Genomic DNA, 20,413 nt, shown 5'->3' with positions numbered 1-20,413 from the left:
TCAGAGCTGCTAGAAGCATGGAAGCTGCATACAAGTGTCACTCACCCTATTTCCTCTGTTGGAAACCAGACCTGTCTCAGATCCTCACCAGCCAAGGATTTAAATTCTTACAGCTGCACAAAGCTCCAGAGCTGCAGGGTGCCACCTAAAGGCACAAGACTTACATTCCCACCAGTGCAGTTAACACACACACACACACACACACAGTATGAAATGAACATTATCTATACTTTAATGTGCACATGAAAACTGAGACTTCTAATACAAAACATAAATTATTAAATAAATTTAAAAATAGCTTGTTTTTTAATTAAATGGATTGTGTATATATATAACATTTAAAAATCCATTAAGATCTCAATTTACAGACTTTATGTGTATCTTTAAAGTATTTTATAAACATTTCAAAACTAATTTGTTCTATTCTCTCTTCCCCCAAATAAAATGTACTTTTCCTGAGACAATGGACGTACATCACTTTGTTACATTTGGCAATGACAACAGTATTTATGCATAATTCAAAAATATATATGAAATTGACTTCTCTATTCCTCCACATATGAGGATCTCATTTAATCTTTAAAAAAAATAAAGATTTATTTAATGTGTATGGGTTTTTTGTTGCCTGAACGTATGTTTGTGAACTACATATATGCCTGGTGCTGGCAGAGGCCAGAGAGGGTGTCGGATTCCCTAGAACTAGAGTCACAGACGGTTGTGAGCTACCAAACAGCTGCTGGAAATTGAACTCAGATCCTCTGAAGAGCAGTCTGTGCTCTTTAACCTCTGAACCCCTTGTTTAATCTCTCCTAAAATAAAGAAAACACAAGGCTAGCAATACATTTCTCAATGCCATGCACACTTCACAGCCCACCTACCTCAGAGGCCCCTGTTAAATGATTATACCAAGCGTCTTAAAAGCCTGCACACAAAACTCAGCAACCAGAAAGACCTCAAGAGTTCCTTCAAAACTGGGAACATAACACAAGTCCATCTGAAGTACAAATCATCTGTATTTAACAAGTTCAGTTAAAGTATCAATTTCCTTAGCTTCAGACATTCAAATGCCTTCTAAACTGGGTAATTATTTAGACAGAGCAGAGGCCAACAAGGAAAGTCATGAGTACTTAGCCAAAGAATATTCATCCATAAAAAGCCTAGCCATGGGAGTGTGAAATCTTACTCCTAAAGGCAGACTGTGCACGGTACCGACTTTGGTGACACAGCACCTGAGTGTGGTGTGATTTTGATCCAATCTGCCCATCTAACTTCCCAACACTGAAATGGAGATTAATTCTAAGAGCAACCCCAAGTTCCTCTGTTACAGGCTTTCTAACACTTTTCCTTCTCTAGGCAGCTGAAATAATTCCCCCTTTTAGCAGGGTGCTCCTGCCAGAGCTGGCTATGCAAATGCTCTTCTCCCAGAAACCCACAGGTACTGACTGCCCCACAAATGCAATCTACAACCTCTGCCTCTGCAGGTTCCTGTTTTTTGTTTGTCTTTGTTTTATAGACTGTTTTTTTTTTTTTATTTTATTTCTTTAATTTTTTTTTTTTTTTTTTTTTTTTTTTGAGATATGTCATTTCTCCCTTCCAAACCCTCCAGGGTATCCTTCCTTGCTTTTACAGAAACTGTTATATACACACTTATATATGCCTAGTTACTTCAGTATACATGGCATGTTGCTTGTGTGTATGTTTCCAGGGCTGACCATTTGGTAGTGGGTACCAGATGGTGTGTCCTTCCCACTGTCAGCACTCTGTAGTTGCCTGCAGTTCTTCCTATAGGGTTGAGGCCTGCACCATCCATGTGGGCATGTTTACTGCTGCCCATGCTCAGCTCATGTTTAGGCAGTCATGTTGGTAAGACTTTAGGGGTGTGACTTCTGACATTACTCGGAGGCCTCAGAGCAAACCCCTGCGCTTACAATCCTCCCATCCGCTCTTCCCCACTGCTCCCTGCGCCTTGAGGTACTTAGCTCTGTTGCACAGGAATCACGGGGACTGGGCTCCACAACTCTACATTTTGATTGATTGTGGTTTACTGTACCGCTCTCACTCTGCTACAAAGCCAAGTCTGCTTGATTCAGGGTTATCACCTCCTTCCATCCCACTCACCAACAATTACAAGCACAAACCTCTTTGGGAACTTAAAGTCCTGTAGCCTTTTATCCTAGCACTCAGGAGGCAGAAGCAGAGCCAGGTGGATCTCTATGAGTTCCGGGTCAGCCTGATCTACAGAGCAAGCTCTAGGACAGGCAAGGGCACACTGAGAAACACTGTCTAGAAAAACAAACACCAAAAACCAAAGGAACAAAATCAAGCAAACAAGTCGTCTTCAGAAGATCAGGGTACTATTACAAACCAATTCAGAGGTTTCTTTCTGACAGATGGTGGGTAAACAGATACACAGTATCACTCTCCCTGTAAGCTGCTACAGAGTATCTATCATTCTTCCTGTTTCCTACTGAGCTCTAACACCAAGAAAGGTCTAGGACAGAGAGTATAAACCGATACAGAGTATCACTCTCCCTGTAAACTGCTACACAGTATCTATCAGTATCTCCTCCTGCTGCAGACCATAAGGTCTAGCCAGTATAAACGGATACAGAGTATCATTCTCCCTGTAAACTGTTACAGAGTATCTACCATTATCCCTGTTTTCTACTCAGCTCTAGCACCATAAGATCTAACAGTATACTAAGTGGCCATTGGCTGACAACATGGCAGCCTACCAAGCAGTGTGCCACTGTGCACCTTCAGCTTTCTCTCTATACCTGCTCGGCAGAGAGCTACATCTTTCATCCAAGAGGATGAAGTACTGGGGAAACAGTCCTAGCACAGCTCAAAAAGACAGCTTAGCAACATATTTCAACTTCAACCAGACAGAGTTCTTTGGGAACAAACTCAGATGTGGCATGACTGGATGTTGCTAATGACCAAAACAACAGTGACAACCACAACCATTGGGGTCACAGTTTTATCAGTCTTTATTAGTGCACAAGCCACCTTCTCTGCCCAGCTTCATGGTCTCAACAAAAACAAGCTAGTATCAAGTAAACGGTCAATGAGGTCTGCTATCACCAAGTGCACACATCTGTGCTCAATAGTGCCACAACGCCCAGGCTGTGGGTGATCTTTCATTCTTCAAAACTGTGGTACTGGCCAATCCTGGGAGAAATTGGGACAATAATGGGCAGGGAAACCACAAAGATGTCGGGCTCAGAACCTCTTCATGCTGCCTACGGAGCCTTCAGAGTGGCCTGACCTCAGAAGAGACACCAAGAGGACCAAACAAGTGCAGTACACGATGAAAACTCGGTTCGGTTTGCCCCAGACGTAATGTTTATGTCTTGGCAGACTAACTCAGCTGTGTACTGTTTAGGCAGTTGTATAAGACAGACATTCTACCACCAAGTTTCTCAGCAGTGTGCCGAGTTTGCCACTCATCACAAGAGCCATAGGTTCCACTGGTGTGGAGAGACTCAAACAGAAGGGAGGAAGGCCTATGAACAGATGCTTCCTCTGCCAACAGGCAAGCTGAAGATGGACAAGAGTCTCCCCAAAACAGTTCTGAATTCACCAATCATTAAGTCTGTGTAAGTGGATGACTTAAGTGTGTGTGTGTGTGGGGGGGCGTCCAAGGCCCACCATCGAGTAATCACTCTACAAAGGTTTAATGCAAATGTCAGTAAATGTTGGCTCTCCCATGTGATTTTAAGAATATGGAGTCAGATTCAGTGGTGCATAGCTGTAATCCCAGCACTGAGAAAGAAGGGGGCAGCATTGCTGGAAGACCAGAACTTGAATCATGAGCAAGCTTCCAGTACTGCTCTGATAAACCCATTATAAGGCAGTCTTAAGTGTGATTCTGAGATTTGCACAGAAAGAAGTCAGCATCTAGCTCGGGCTATCAGGCATGGCTGCTGCTTCCTGACGCCGTCCCTCAGGGGTCCCCACCTGGGATGAAGCCGCAGCTGTGATGGGACTGCTGCTGGATGAGGCTGCAGCCAGAGACAGAAACCCTTCTAAAGACAGAGGGCTCTTGGCTCCGGGTCCCTGGTGAGAGCCAGGCAGCTCTCTGATGACCAACGTCTATCAATCATGGCAAGAAATCACTCAATACCCACGATCAAATGATATCTACTACTCTCTGTTTTCTCAAACAAGGAAATGCACATGTCCTTTAGAAAGACTTCTTAATATGCAAGCCCCTTGTTCAAAACACTAGCAGTTGTGGGGGCCATCTGGGGTTTGGTATGTTTACATAGGCCTCACATGTTGAGCGTTGGAGAACTCAAAAGCAAACATGCCCTGGTTTTGGATACTGGAATCTTTGAGATTCTGAATTTTAAAATTAAGGATACCCAACCTGGGCAATTAAATTGTGGAGTCAGGGCCCACTTAGCTGAAATCTGTGTGCTAAAAAAGCCTGTACACACTGTAGATGAAGAGCTCTGTTGACTGCTGCCTGCAGCATCCTCGGCACAGTGGTGGATGCTGCTTCTGCCAGGCTGATGCCGTATGAAGACAACTCTCTACTGAGTGCTGTTTCTACAAAGTGACTTAACTCGGTGAATTTTTTTTTAAACTTTGTTCCTGTTCCACAAAAGTATGACAGATATTTTTGGGGTGGTGCAACTGGTATCCCCAAGAGTCAGTAGTTCCAAAAATTACTACATGTCTATCAGCCCCTGCACCATGTCCAAACACCCATGAGTTCAACTGGGAAAGGCAATCCACAGCCATGAAATTTATTCCAAAGAAACTATTAGAATCAGCACAGGGCAGAAACACAGCTTTAAACTGAGGCTTTGTTAACTGCTCCTTCCTGGATCTTTCACACTGGCTACCCTGTGTACATGCAGGCATACAGGACTACTATGGGAAATATGCAGACACCTCACTGCAACACTCCCCAGGATGCTCACAAAATGCTGTCTACAAATGCACATAGTAGGAAACATTTTAAATCAAAGTAATGTTGCGAGTGATTTTCCCAGAAGCAGGAATTCACCTGACATCACTGAACCCTTGGTACAGGTGCTCCAGGATTGCAAGAATCATTGCAGGGACACCTAGATGCTGCATCTGAGAAGGGACACAACTCATCAGTTTCAAAGTCCCGCTAAAAGTCACTGCTCTAAGCACCAAGATCTTAAACATCAAAGAGAAGAGTCAAATACCAGTTGGGAACTCATTACAGTAGCCACTTGGCTGACTCCTTGGGTAATGAATGGGGTAGGTCTGATTCACCAGAGTGGTGGATCTGAGCCTGGGTATGTATGCACACATACTAGCTAGTTTATGGGAGAATGGTGGTACCTGTTTGGGCCTCAGTGTTCCTGTCACGGGGGACCAGAATGAAACGAGCCATTCACTGTGGGCATTTTCTACTCAAGAAGGCGGGGTATCACCACTGCTCGTGAGGGCACAGGTGAAGCTGAGACAGCAGCTTCTCCGATGCAGGAACAGTGCCCCTGCCAAGCCAGCCCATGGCCTTGCCTTCCCAGAAGAAGCCAAGCAGGCAGCTCTCTCAGGAGGTCAGCCCCATGGAAGCAAGTCTTCCTGGTAGCTGTGCAACTCCACTCTCCAGCATACAGCGGGTAGGAGTAGACAGGTGCAAGGTCCACAGGCCGAGAACCCAGGCAACATCTCCAAAGATGCGCTAGGGGGAGTAACCGGGAAGACAGCCAGGCAGGGTTCTCCGTCTGTGAAATTTTTCCTTATGGAGAACGGTGGGCAGCAAACACTCAAAAGGCGGGATAGGTACCAAAAGAGGCACAGGACGCCAGAAAAGGAACAGAAAGAATGCTTTCAGAGGGACGCTCCCAGCCCAACACACTGTAGGCAGGAGCGCTCACCTCCCCCAGCAGTTTCTGTTCGTTACAACCAAAACAATCACAGCCATGTGACACACAAGCCCACGTGTTAACTCATGTTCAACACACAACAGCACTGGCAAAACCGAGCATAAAGACAGACAGTGGCAGATCAAACCAATTCACGGATGCAGTAGAGTTAGGACACACGTAAGACAGCAAGGGAATCCTCGAATTTCTAGAGGACTACGTACGAATCAGCCGATGCAGCCTGGGTCCTTCTCTTCCCGTGGCTATGTTGCTGAACCACCCGGTTTTTACAACCGCGTTCACCAAGTTTTATAAGCGTTTAAGGAGGCACACGCCCCACAGCTTCTATCTCAGTAACGAGCCTGGAACCTGCCTGAGTAGTCCTATGGGCACAGCCACCCAGGTTGCCTTCACTCACAAAGGTGGAGCCCATCAATTACAGAAGAGGGACGAATGCAAAACATTTCCCAAACGGGTAACCTTGGGTCACCGACAACTTTTCAAACTCGGGTCTGACACGATCACAAACGGCGACCATCCTTCCCATAACCTCATACCGCGGCACCTTGGGGCGGCCCTGCACGCCAGATCACAGCGGTAGCCCAGAGACCGCCCCCGCCCACCACCACCACCACCACCACACGACATCGGGAGAGCCCCGAGACCCGGGTCCCCGCACACTCACTCACCCAGGGGCCACCACCTGGCCTGGCTGCGCACACAGTTCACGGACCACGCCGGCGCGCTCCGACCTGAGCCTGCGCTCGGTCCGCGCGGCGCGCACGCAGCCCCCAGAGGCGGTGCGAGCCGGGGCTGGTGCGGCGGGCTCCGCGGAGGCAGCGGCCTCGTACACGGCCAGCACCGAGCCGATGCGCACCGCCGCGCCCGCCGCCACCTTCCACTCGAGCAGGCGCAGCGGCGTGGGGCCCGGGCAGCGCACCTCTGCCCCGGCCGCCGCCGGAGCGCCCTCGGTGGCAACGCCGGCCGCGGGCGGCGCCTCCATCGCGACCGAGCGAGCAGCAAGCGCGGTCAGGACAGCGGAGGCGAGCAGCGAAATCACGGGCGCTCAGGGCGCGGCGCCCACCGCGGGCGGCGGCGACACTGCGGTTCCCGCTCCGACACCGGCTTCACCCGCCGCTCGCTGCGCACTCACTTCCGGGAGGCGTGCTACGTCACGGGGGCGGGGCCGGCGGCGTGCCGACGCGAGGCTGCGTGCTCTCGGGCCGCGGGTAAACAGTCGGCCCACGCGAAGCCGGGGGGAGCTGGCCCGCACCCGTCGGGCGCTGGTCCGCCGTGTTGAGGCTACACAGGTGCCACGCGGACCGCTGTCACTAGACTCTGCCACACGCTGCGAGTCCTGACGCATCGAGACTACAGGTTCCGGCATGCAGCGCGAGCCTTGCGCCAGCTCCCGTCGTGCACCGCGAGTTCCGACCACGGGAGACTTCGGACGCTCAAGAGCCTTCAGCGCGGACCGCTGTGCGAGGCTGAAGGCTGCAGTCCTGACGTGAAGAGAAACTACCACTCCCAGCAGGCAACGCGAAGCCCGGTCCCACCACTCCCGTGGTGCATTGCGAATACTGGGGCGGCGAGACCGAGTCCCTGCTGGCCCCACTCGGTTCTGCCCGGGTCCGGTTCTCGGCGGAGGAGGGGCGTGCGCACTGGCCGCCAGCAGCTGGCGCTCTTTTCAGAGTGGAGTCCTAGCGAGGGGCCGTGGTTGGTGTCCGCCTCGCCTGCTCGCCCCTCCCGGACCGCGATGTGCTCATTTCTCATCGGGTCCTGTTTGGGGCGTTCATCAAGCCTACAAGTGGGGAGCCAGGAGGATCCCGGGACTGGAGACCTCGCAGTTTCTGAATCCTATCCAATAGCACGCTCTTAAAGCTTGGTGGGTGTAACAGGCTGTGAGCACGCTTGCCCCAAAGATGCCTACCCTTGTTACCGCATCCTCTGCAGAGCCAGGAGGCCTCTGTTCCTATTGGCTGTGTGTCCCAACGAATTGCCTAAAGTGCCTCGAATAGCGTGCGGGAGTTTAGTTTTCTAGATTAAAACTGTGTGTGTGTGTGTGTGTGTGTGTGTGTGTGTGTGTGTGTGTGTGTGTGTGTTGCGTTGCGTTGCTTAAAATTGCTACAGGTTTTCGAAGGATGGCATGGTTCATTGATTGGGCCTCTACCGACGTTACATTGCAGGTATAAATTAGAGTTCTTTGGGAAGAGGGGTTCTTCCATTGAGAAGATGACCTCTGTGAGATTTGCTCATAGGCACGTCTGTGCTGTGCTGCATTTTCCTAATTAGTGATTGATGGGGAGGGCCCAGCCGTTGTGGGTGATGTCATCTCTGCCCTGGTGGTCCTGGAATGTCTAAGAAAACTTGCCAAGCAAGTCAGCAGGCAGCACCCCTCCATGGTCTCTGCATCAGTTCCTGCCTGGATTGGATTCTCTTCGATGACGGACAGTGAGGGCTAGTTTTATGTCAGCTTGACACTAGAGTCATCAGAGAAGGGATCCTCAATTGAGAAAATGACTCCATACGATTGGGCAATAGGCGAGTCTCTAGGGCATTTTCTTAATTAGTGATTAACATGGGTGAGCTCAGCCCATTGTGGATTGAGCCACCTCTAGGCTGGCCCTGGGTTCTGAAAGAAAGCAGAGCAAGCGAGCCAGTAAGCAGCTCCCTCCATGGCCTCTGTGTCAGCTCCAGTCCTGTTTGAGTTCCTGCCTGACTCCCTCGAATGATGAACTATGAAGTGTCAGTACAAGCCAAATAAACTCTTGTCCTCCCCACCTTGCTTTTGGTCACGCTGTTCCATCATAGCAATAGTAAACCCTAACCAACACAGACAAAGATGTGGAAGAGTAAGCAAAATAGACCCTTTCCCTCCCAAGTTGCTTTTGGGCCAATGTTTCCTCATGTGGTAGCTTCCCTAAGACACCAAGTGAAGATTGCAGTGTGCAGAAGCAAAAGGTTCTCCAAGTTATTACTAGTCCACCAATAAATAAGGAAATAAATTGAAATCATGTAACCAGATTATGAGACTGGGGGTGGGGGGTGTGACCTCTGTCCTACAGCCCAAATCCACCAGGCAGTTATTTTGTTTGTACAAGCTGAGACAAAACATGAGCATCAGACAGATGGTAAGAATTGTTTCTCATTGGAAAGAATGGTAACCGGTTTGCAGAAGGTGAGGCCATAGCCAGGCAAGTTTATGGTAAGCTACAGCGCTCTACCCTAACATCTTAGGAATGGATGGGTTTCAGAGTCCATAATTTTTCAGATTTTAAGAAATTGATGTGCAGATCTATCATCTGCCAGTAGAAACAGTACCTTCATGAAACATCACAGAAAAAAAAATGTAAGTGAAATGAAATTATCCTATGCCAATTCATATCAGGTTCTGCCATCAAATACGATACACTAAAGTTACCGTTTTAAACTGTGGATTTGGGGATCTATTGAGAAAGATATAAGCACCATAAATGAAGAGAACTAAAGGGACATGATTGCTCCTATGTACAGTGGAGGAGGGTTATTGTAGATATGAGTGAGGGAAAGCACCGCCAGAGCAGCATCCGGAAGGGTCCAGACTGAACACGTGTGGTGATGTATTATTTTTGATTTTTTAAAGCTTGCCTGAGGATTCAGAAAGCAAAACCAGCCTCAAGCTATAGAGATCAGGCAGTGGCGATTCACACCATTAATCCCAGCAGCCAGAAGCTAGGAGGTGGTGGTGCACACCTTCAATCCTAGGAGTCAGGATTAAGAAGCAGACAGATCTCTCTGTGAATCCAAGGCCACCCAGCCCCACACAAGATTAATCCCGTCCTAAAGAGAAACAGCTCACACAAAGATGCTCTCAGCTCCTGGGGTCACACATCTTTAAACCCAGCACTAGAGGGGTATAAAAGATAGGAGCAGGGTCTTCAGTAGTCAGTATCAGGGATTCATTCTCCAGCCACACCGAGGAGAGGCAGGAGTCCAAGGTTAGGTGGAGCCAGCATCGCCTTTCATTCTGAGGTAGAGTACGAGCTCGTGCCCAGCTGCTATGCAGGATCTTCTGCCTGAGGCTTGAATCCCAGGATCAGTGTCTGGGTTTTTTATTTATCCTGCAACAAACATGACCAGCCAACCAAACCAGGCCACATGAGAAGAGGGGAAGGGACTAGTAGAGGAGAACCAGGGGCAGCCACAGCCGCCAAGAGGGCAAGAGGCAAAAAAAAAAAAAAAAAAAAAAAAAAAAGCCAGTGTAGTGTATCCAAAATGGCTGAATTACACAGGGAAGAGCTGCTGGAGGAAGGGCACCCCAGCCAAGGCTCTGAGCTGGAGAAGGTTAGGAGAGGGGGCTGGGGATGCCAGCCAAGAAGACCTTGTAACAGGTAGGGACTGAGGGATGCTGGGAGGACCTGGCAGCCAGTGTCAGTTTTGACACAGCCATTGTCCTGAGGTTGGGACCTAACATACTATCTATACATGCGATGAATTAATCTTTATGACCCAGGAGAAGAAGGCTCCACCTCTCTTGAATTCTTTACCTAGACTGTTTTACACAAGCTGGAGAGTCACCGCATCCGTCTTCCTGGCTGAGATGTGTTTCTTTCAGACCCCGTTCTCTGATGAGCAGATACTGGTCGATGCTAGTGAGGTCAAATCTGAGAGGCAGTTAAGAGGGAAGATGAGAGGGTCGCCAGGGCAAGAGTAACACCTCAACAAGGCCAGATTGCTCAGGCTAGCAGACTTTCATATGCATGTCTATATGCCTACACTTAAAACCCGTCTTCTGTTCCAGGCACAAGCTTGTGGCTTTCAGAAAAGCTGTGAGCACACATCTTTGTAAGGTAAGTGAAAGTAAGCTTGAACTAGGTTGAAGACAGATCTAAAACCACAAAATTTCTAGAACAGGAAGAGCCTCATGACATTGGACCTAGCATTGATTTCTTGATATGACAGATCCACAAGCAAAAGCGTAAAAATAGACAAACAAAACCACATCAAGCTTGGAAAATGTCTGCTCTCAGGAGACACAACAATGGAAATACAGCTTGCAAAATGAGAAACCATTTGCAAGGTATATGTGTGTGATTAGGGGCTAATATCCAGAATATGCAAAGAATTTCTACAACTCAAAGGCAATTTAAAAATGGGCAGGTAGGCTTGCTCTCCAGACTGAGCTCAAAAGAGGCAGAGTGGGTATTTTCTCAAAGGTAGTGTATGTGGTGATATTATCTATGATTTATTAAACCTTGCCCCAGCATTCAGAAAGCAAAGTCAGCCACAAGCCATAAAAGCCAGATACACACCTTTTAATCGTAGCAGCCAGAAACTAGAAGGTGGTGATACACACCTTTAATCCTAGGACTCAGGATTAACAGATAGACAGATCTCTCTGAGTTCAAGGCCACCCAGGGCTACGCAAGATTGAATCAGTCTAAAAGAGTAACAGATCCCATGCCTTTAATCCCACACTAGAGGGTATAAAAGATAGGAGCAGGGCTTTCAGTGGTCAGTATGAACCATTCATACTCCACACACTGAGGGTAGGAGGCATCTGCTCTCCAGCCACACTGAGGAGAGGCTTGATGAGAGCTCAGGGAGACCGGCTCGGCCCATTCAGCCTGAGGTAGAGATAAGAGCTAGTGGCTTTGGCTGCTTTGCTTTTCTGATATTCAGCTTGAAGTTTGAACCCCAATATCAGCCACTGGGTCATTTACTTTTCATGTTACAAGTGTATATTTTTTAAAAAGGCAAAAAAAAAAAAAAAATCACACGGACTGGGGATATGACAGAGTGGGTGGCACCTTCCTGTAGATGGCCTAAATATAAAAAGGTCTGAGGCAAAAAAAAAAAGAGCAGCTTTTGCTTCTTGATGATGAGTGTGACTATCCTGCTGCTGCGGCCACACTTCACTGACATCAGATTGCAGCATTTTCGACCTTCCAATGTGGACTGAACAGCAGTGGCATTCCAGAAAATCTTATAGGCCATTGGCACCAGGTGGGGATTGCTGAGGCATCCGCTATGGGCTCTCAGGCTCCCCAGCGTGCGGCAGCCACAGCTGGACTCTGCAGCCTTTCTGCTGTGCTGCCCTGAACCCCTCACTGAACTCTGAGCCCGAATACATCTTTTAAGTTGTTTCTGCAGAGATTTTCTTACAGTGACAAGAAAATCAACCCAGACAGGAAGTTGGTACTGAGGCGTGAGCTGTTGCTATGACCACCTGACGGAGTGGCTTATGGGACTCTGGAACTAGTTTGTGGGAAGAGTTTGGCACTGTGAACTGGAAGATCCCAGGATGCTCAGTGGCGAGAATGTAAAGATCAGAATGTCAACAGGAAAGCAAGCAGGAAAGACCGCTACAGGGTTTCCTAGGAGAACAAAGAATCTATTAGGAATTGAACGAGAGGCCATTTACGCGGGGGGAGGGGGGATAGATCTGGCTGCGCTCTGCCCGTGTCCTAAAATTAGAATGAGGCATTGGCAGAGGAGAAGTTGAGGCTGAAGGGCATTAAGACCGTGGAATGGTTACCATTCGCTGCACTTGGGATTCAGAGCGAGCCTTTAAACCATATGAAAAACACGCAGTTTCACGAGGAAGGACGTGTGGGAGAGTTTAAAGTTGCAGACAAAGTAGGCGAGGAGAAAACAGCTCTAATTGTTAAGGACCTTAGCGTCTTTCAGGAGGCAACCTTGGGCTCTGGACTGAGACAATAGGAAGGTGCTTTGATCCCAGCCACTGAAGGCTCTAACCTGTGCTAACAGGGATCCATCTGGAGGGAGAGTGGCTGAGAGAGATGCTCAAGAGCTGTTTTATTTCCAAACAACTGGGTAGGGGAGTGTTTTCCCAGGGTCAGCCACAGAGGGCATCACCGTGGCGGTAGAGGTGCCAGGCTACATCCTGAGCTGGCAGTGGAACCTGCCAGTATCATCCACATGGTGCTGGCTTTGCAGGCATTCAAAGTGCAAAAGTAGGCAGGACAGTGGAGACTCGCACCAAGGTTTCACAATGCCACCCACCCACCCACAGGTGTCAGGCAACTTTGACAGGGTCAGAGTCCCTGAGTCCCCACAAGCAGGCAAAGGGAAGCCTAAATTGCAATGAAGACCCAATAATGTTAGAGACGCCTGGAGCGTGACACACCCACCAAGGGAAGCAGCAGGCATGGAATGAAGCTGGCTCACAAGAGAGGCCACCTGCGCCAAAGGTGGTACAGCCTTAGGGTGGGCTACCCAAAGGTCACTGGAAATTAAATGAGTCTCTGATGAGTTCCAGATGCTGGCAATGGAGATGCAAGTTTGGAAATTTCCTGGTAGGGTTTCAGCTTGCTCCTGGCTAGCCTTCGCTATCCCTTCTTTCCTCTGTTTTGGAATAACAGTGTTTACTCTGTGCCGTTGCATATTGGAACGTATGCAAGTTTTTAAAATTTTAAACAGGCTCATGCGTAAGAGATTGCCTTGGGCCTGAGACGCTATTTTGAGCTTTTGAACAGTTTTTAAATTGTTAAGACTTAGGGGACTTTTGAAGATGGAACTGAATGCCCTTTGTAGCAGAAGATGGCCATGAACTTTTTGGAGGGGGGGGATTTAAAAAGTGGCGTGCTCGGGTGTCAGGTCGACAAGGGGTGGATTTGTGGTGATCAGTCTTTATTGTCAACTTGATATCTACAGTCCTCGTAGATGTATTTCTGGGAGTGTCTTTGGTGGAGTTTTGAGGGAGCTTTAACTTTGGATGGATGATCTACCTGGGATGTAGGCAGCACTGTCCCATGGGCTGGGGTAAGAGGGACAATGCCGACGAACCCCTGGGTGCTGCTATCTGTCTCCATTTCCTGACTCTGGAAGACAGTGTGACCAGCCACCTCGTGTCCCTTCCAGTCACGACAGATGAGATCCCTTCTTAAGCTTTGATGCCAAATACCTAACAAAGCAGCAGTGTGAGGGAGGATAGGTTTATTGTTGGAGGGAGAAACTCTATGATGGCCACCAGACTGCATCTCTCGTTGGGAAGCAGGGCAGGAAGTAGGTGGAGCTACCAAAAGCTCAAGAACCACTTGCAGGGACCCACTTTCTTCAGTGAGGCTCCACTCTCTGAAGACCCCAAAAGCTTCCTCCTAAAACAGCACCACCAGCCAGGAGACAAGCATTCAAACACCCAGGCCCATGGAAGACATTTCACATTCGAATCACTTTCCACCCTTGCTGCCCCTGCTCACAGGCACGACGTAAGATGCACTCTTTCCAACCTCAGAAGTCCCTAGGCTTTAACAGTCCCAACGTAATGGTGCAAATACAACGCCTGAGATGTCCAGTGCAGACCCAACTTCTCACGGCTTCGTATATTGTCCTTTTTGGGTCTACCCCGAGGGCAACTACAAAGATCTTGGGTTGCCACGAGGGTGAGGCTATAACAGTAATGACCCATTCAGTGACACACTTCTGCCAGCCAATCATAACTTCCCCAAATTTTCTATTGGTGGGGACCAAGATTTTAAACACGTGACTTTCTGGGAGATGTCGTCTTAGGCTCAAGTCACAAAATTCTACCCAACTCCCATGTGCCCGTGACCGCCTTGTAACGCAAAAAGTATTCAGCCCAACTTTAACAGTCCTCACGTCTTAACGGTTCGAGCATTGCTCAAAAGTCTAAAGTCCTTCCTGAGGCTCAAGGATGGTTCTTAACTGTTGTTGTTTGCTGCAGCTGCGGGTGATGAAACGCGAACCACAAAACTCAACAAAACTCACGTGAGGTCGATTGGGGAAGGGAGCAAAGGGAGGGGTAGGTGTTGGCCAACCAGGAAGAGAGATGGAAGGGAACAAACAGGTAGGAGGCACTCGCTTAAAAGGGAAAGCTTGCGCTCACATACAGAGTCCTTAAGCAGTAACACATGATGTAGCCAGGCAACACAAGGCCCTCTGAGTTGTCCAAATATCTGCCTGAATGCAGGCATGCACACCCTGCCAGCTGTCAGAGGGCGGGGTCAGCATAACATCTGGATCCTTACCTTAACTGTGAGCTCCTGTAAAAGCAAAACCAACTTACCTACTTCTAATATACAATAGCACAGAGTAAACAAGCATCCAGTATTAGTTGGTTTTTTCCTATAGCTGTGACAAAATACCCAACAAAAGCAACTTAAACAAGAAAGGGTCCATTCCAGGTCACACTTTGAGAATAAAGTTCATCAGGACAGGAAAGGTATGTTGCGGGCAACGCCAGCCAGGCCACACCTTCTTCAACCAGGCCACACCTTCAACAAGGCCACATCTGCGAATCTTACCCAAAAAGTTCTAACAACTGAGGATGAAGTCTTTAAACACATGCTTCCGTGGGGGCCATTCTTATTCAAATCAGCACAGATCCGTCCCTCATCTCCTGAAATATTCTTATGGCTACTTCAGAATATTGTCTATCAAACATTAGCCTTCATCTGCTGAAAATGTGTTTCCTTGGAGTTTGTCAGCTTCCTTGGATTCACTGTTAGTCTTTTCTACATTTCCAATTAAATGTTTTGTTCTTAGTTGCAGTTTGCTTTTGTTTAGGGAACGACGGTGCAATACATATCCTTCCTAGAATCATGCTGTGACATCCTGCACGTTTTGGTAGAGAGTCTTTTAACCCTCGGTCTATTACTTCTTTTATTTTTCTTTCTTAAATTTAATTTTATGTTTATGATGTTTTGCCTGCATGTGTGTCTGTGCACCCTGTGTACATGCTGGAAGAGGGTGTTAGGCTCTCTAGTACCAGAATTACAGACAGTCCTGAGCTATGCCATGTGGGTGCTGGGAATAGAACCTGAGTCCTCTGGAAGAGCAGCCAGTGCTCTTAAATGCTGATTCATCCCTCCAGTACCTATCCTTTTATTTCCATTTGTGATGTGTCTGAGGGTGGCTTTCTTTCCATCTACTCAGCGTGGAATGTATATTGTGGGTTCATTAATTCAGTCAGTTCCTGAAACCCTTCAAGCATGAACTCACCGACAACTCTCCTTCCCTTGTCCTCTTTCTGGAGCTCCGGGTAAGCTGCTAAAGCTCCAGAATCTCTAATTTACCCCTGCGAGTCTTGTGTGAATTATTTTTCCTTTCCTGACTTCAGAATAAGCAGTCTGTGCAGTTTCTTCAGGTCCACACGCTGGGATCTCGACTCATAGTTTGAGATTTCAGTTCAGCAATTGAAATTTTCATTCATAAAACTTCAGATATTTTAAAAACAGGCTTCTTCATTTACACTTCTATTTCCCATTTGGTTTTTAGAGTTACCCATCTTACCTTTGAAGTTGGTATTTCTGTGGCCCCAGTCTGTGTCCATGGTACCGATGGATCCCTAGGACTCTTCAGAGTGTGTTTCGGTTGGTGTTATTTGGTGGAAACTTGGTAGCATTTGCTGCCGGCAGGAGCCATGGGCCCAGTGGGAGAATTCTTGCACCCTTTCAGGACAGGCTTCCTGGTGGTTTCAGGAGAGCATGTTCTCTTGGGCAGCTTGTCTCTTCACGTTCGTAAGTTTCCCTCCTTGACATTCAGGTCGTAAGGGTTTTCTTGGTTGGCAGCTTTGAAGATACCTGCTTTATTCCTTTAAGCCTGGTGCTGACATAGAAAACTGGATCCTAAGCTGGAGTTTGCGCGTTCTGCTGTGTGATGGCCTTCCAAGTGCCTAGGATGCTTTCTCATTGGAGTGGGTAGTCCCTCTCATCTCCCTGCTCTGTTTGGAACTGGGTTGCAAAGATGCAAAGGGAACACTAACTCCTCCCCCTCCCCATCTTCTCTTCTGCCCTTGTTTTCTCTCTTTCCATTTGCTCACATTCTAAGGACATGGTCCTAGCCTCCGAGGTAGTGGGTGCTCACAGTCCTCTCATTTTGAGGGAAGGGTTGGAAGAAGGCAGAGGATAGAAGGAAGGTTCCTGCTAGCAGAAGGAAGTTTGGAGGAACAGATACACTTGGCTTGGGCTTCAGAGAGAGGCAAGAACTCCATTGGGTAAAAGTCTACAAACACAAGCAGCCGCATCTCAGGTGTTGTCACTTAATAGGTTAACCTCAGGATAGCTGTGCTCTGAGACAGCACAGGCCTTCTAGATCTTTCTATTCACCCATGGCCCGCTGTGTCCAGACACTCTCCTGTAGGTTGTGCCACAAAGCACCGAACTTTCAAGGAAAGAGGCTCTTGGGAAACAGGACTCTTGCGAACGTGAACTTTTGCTAAAAGGAATGCACCACATTTCCTGGTTTGCTTTTGGTTTTAAAGGAGGCAGTAGCACGCACTGCAAATCCGGGGATGCAGGCATGGCTCCCTTCTGCTCTGTGGAGATGGTGGAGTCATGAGGGCATGTGACAGCATTTGGGGTTTGTCACCATGAGAGCAGCTGGTGTGCTGTGCATCGATGTGTGAGTAGAGGGCAGGGCACATTGCTGTCTGATCATTTGTCACCTCTTGAGTCATCACAGCAGACAGGGACAGGACAGGTTTCACAACTCCCCCACGCTCCTCCGGACCATCCTAGTCACATGTTTTCACCACTGGGATTCTAGTGTCAGACTTTGGTGAGGGGTTTGATTTCCCCCACAGAACCCTCACTATGTATATGTTAATACTACAAGAGATGGAGGGGTTGGGGGATAAAAATGTTGCAGTCTGGGCATCTCCACTCAGCTTGGGTGTAATTTCCTATTGTTATTATAAGTCAGGCACTCAGAAGAGAAAAGAAACTGCACAGTGACTCTGATTCACACTTGCGGCCCACAGGCTTTTGCTCAGTGCTTCACTGTGCATGAGGCATAACCCCTGCATGTTTTTGTTACATTTACTAAGAGGCATCTTACTTTTAAATTATTTTTTTTCACACTGGATCCCACCATGTAGCCCTGACTGGACTGGAACTCAGGGTGCAGATGGAGCTGGCCTCAAATCTCACGGAGAGCTTCCTGATCCTGACTCCCCAGTGCTGAGATTAAAGGCATTTGCTCACCATTGCCAGGGCACTCTATTCTTTTGGGGACTGTTTTCATTTTATTTTATTTTTGATTTTTTGGGAGTTTCACATCAGGCACTGCAGCCACACTCACCTCCCCCAGTCCCTTTATATCTGCCTCTCCCTCTTGTAGTGTCCCCCCCCAAAGGGAAGCTAAAAAGGGATAAAAATAAACAATAATAATAGGAGGAGAAGGAGAAGGAGGAGGAGGAGAAAGGCACCTCACATCTCTGTTTTTGCCACCTCTCTACCATTCATCAGTGGCACCGGGAGCTGCACTGTGTCATAGATTAGACCCTTGTGTCCAAACTGCCTTACTTGCAAACGTTCATTTTGTCGTGGGTTGTTGGTCAGGCTCAAGGCCTCTGGCTTTGGTCACACCATCTGTGCTGGACCCCCATCAACATTTCTCTCTAGTATCCTGCTGCTATGGTTCTGCAGGACCGGTCCCATCGCACGCCCCAGCAGGCCATAGATGGGGTGGATGTTAGGGCGTGCCTTCTTCAAGCTCCGGATGTGTGCCTGGGTGGCAAATGAGTCTGTCAGTCCAGGCTGCTGGGACCACCCCTCTCAGGTGGGGTTGGAGACAGCGCTCCCAGGCCCTTGGTGAGTTGGAGCTGTTTTTAATGGAATTGTTTCCATGGATGGCTGTTTAGGTTGCCTGTTGATAGCATACAGAATAGAATGGGTTTTGTGTCCTGTGGTCTTACTGTTTATCCAGTTGAGTAGGCTTTTCCTTTTTGGATGTCCCTTAGGGTGTTTTATTTCAGGTTGCTTGTTAACAGTTTTCTTTCAGCGTCTGTGGTTCTGATCCGTTTTCTTCCCCCCCCCCCTTCTAGAAGCCTGGAACTTGCAGCACAGTGCTGAGGGGGAGAATGGGAGCAGACTTCTTTTTTCTTATCTAAAGGGGACATGTTCAGGCTTTTGCCATTGTCTCTTGTATGGGCTGTGGGTTTTGCACGTTACCATTCAAAGACTGGGAACACTTCGTTCCCCGCAGTCTTGGTTCGTTGAAAGATTAAAAAAAAAAAAAAATCACAAACAGATGTTGAGTTTTATTGTTATTTCCCCATTTTTTTCTATAGATCGGTTGGCCTTCAGATGCTAAACCAGTCTTGCAGTTGGCCATGCTCTATGGAACTTGGGGAGTCAGGGTGACGCTTGCTTCCTAGCATGGACTCAGAAGTGCCATGTAGTCCTTTTTCTGAAAGAGTTGTGTAGAACTGGTGTTGCATTTTCTTTAGAGGCTGGAGGGGCCTAGCCACTGAAACCGCCTGGGCCTGACCTTCCCTCTGTGGTCGGCTTTTTAGTCACGGTTAAATTTGTTTGCTTGCTGGGTTTTCTATTTCTTCTTGGGTCACTTCTGATCATTTGCGTCTTTCTAGCTTCCCCACTCCCCGTTACTTTGTGTACAGTGGTTACTGTGTCCTGTCACAGTGGTTCTAGTTTTGTGTACCATTGGCAGTGACATCGCTTCCCCTCTTGCCCCCCCCCGCCCGTCTCCTTTTCCTGTCTTCTTTGCTGCCAGTCTCTCCTTGGTCAGTCTAGCCTAGAGCCTCTCACAGATCAGGTTCTAGCGCTGATGCCGCTGGGCATCACAGAGTGGACCTGCCTTGCAGGTGGACTTCTTCGTGGGGAGTGTTCACAGCTGTGAAAGGCGAGGAAGCAGAGGGAGGGGGAGGGGGAGGGGAGCTAGAGGGGAGGCAAGATGAGCATCCTAGAGTCTGGGTCGTGGCTCCTCACAGACGTGGCTCTCCAATTCATCCCCAACTACTACTGCTCACACGTGCTTTCCAGCCCTGCTCAGCTCTGCTGGGGCTCTGTGCCCTGGAGGCAGTACAAGTCTCTTCCTGTCTCAGGCAGCACTTCAGGTTTGATTGTAGAGATACTTTCTTATCTGATGGAGAAATAAGACCAATTAGGGTGAGCATAGCATGTACTTGCCAAGCCCGAGGGTCACCCTGGGTCCTCACCTGTAGCAGCATCTTCAATACTTGCACAGGCAGCTTGTTCTTGCAGAACAGTGAGACAGTGTGCCCAGGACCCCTTCCGGAGATATGAAAATGTGCTGTGTGCAGACAACTCCGTTTTCCTTTTTATCCACACCTGTAGCTGTGTGTGGCTGAGGCTGCATCTCAGCTGGAAAATTAACACTTGAATCCTAAATAATAATAATTACTGTTTCTGGTTATTTTGAATCCACTGACAAAGACCTTTACAGAATAATTGCACTGATCAATCCCACGGAGGTGCAGAGGAAGATCCTTGAGTTGGTGTGTGATGAGAACATTAGTGGGGATTCTGCATCGGTATTCTGTGTGGTGAGTGTAATTGTGAGGAATATATCGTGTTAAAATGCCTGACGTAGTGTCTTGTAATAACACATGGCTCCCATCAAGAAGCAGATGTTTCTTACTCCCCTAGAATAAAACATCATAATTTAACCACACCCACCAGCCCAGTGCAGCAGGAGTGAAGGCCTGTGTGCATGTCTAAGATCAGTAATTGCAACCCTAGCATCTCAGTGGGGGAAGTTGGCCTTAAAAAGAAACAACTTAGTACATACCAGACAAGGGGTCCTAGGCAGACTGCCTCCCAGGAACTGATACATGG

At 48.2% G+C, this 20,413-nt stretch overlaps 2 protein-coding genes across 4 annotated transcripts in view; one reads left to right on the top strand and one right to left on the bottom strand.

Annotated features, from left to right (window-relative positions):
* Positions 1-7,005, bottom strand: part of Ctdp1 (CTD phosphatase subunit 1) — a 52,845-nt gene extending 45,840 nt beyond the window's left edge. For both annotated transcript variants that reach the window (XM_051202235.1, XM_051202236.1), the window contains exon 1: positions 6,542-7,005. In XM_051202235.1, coding sequence (XP_051058192.1) covers positions 6,542-6,855 — 314 coding nt within the window. In that variant the 5' untranslated portion in view covers positions 6,856-7,005. The remainder of the gene's footprint in view (positions 1-6,541) is intronic.
* The window catches only part of Pard6g (par-6 family cell polarity regulator gamma), a 1,244,350-nt gene that overhangs the window by 357,039 nt on the left and 866,898 nt on the right, over positions 1-20,413 (top strand). The gene's annotated exons all lie outside the window — the stretch shown is intronic.

Source organism: Phodopus roborovskii, unplaced genomic scaffold, assembly GCF_943737965.1.
Source record: "Phodopus roborovskii unplaced genomic scaffold, PHOROB, whole genome shotgun sequence".
In the NCBI taxonomy this organism is placed as follows: Eukaryota; Metazoa; Chordata; class Mammalia; order Rodentia; family Cricetidae; genus Phodopus; species Phodopus roborovskii.
This window is presented reverse-complemented; position numbering and strand designations above follow the sequence as displayed.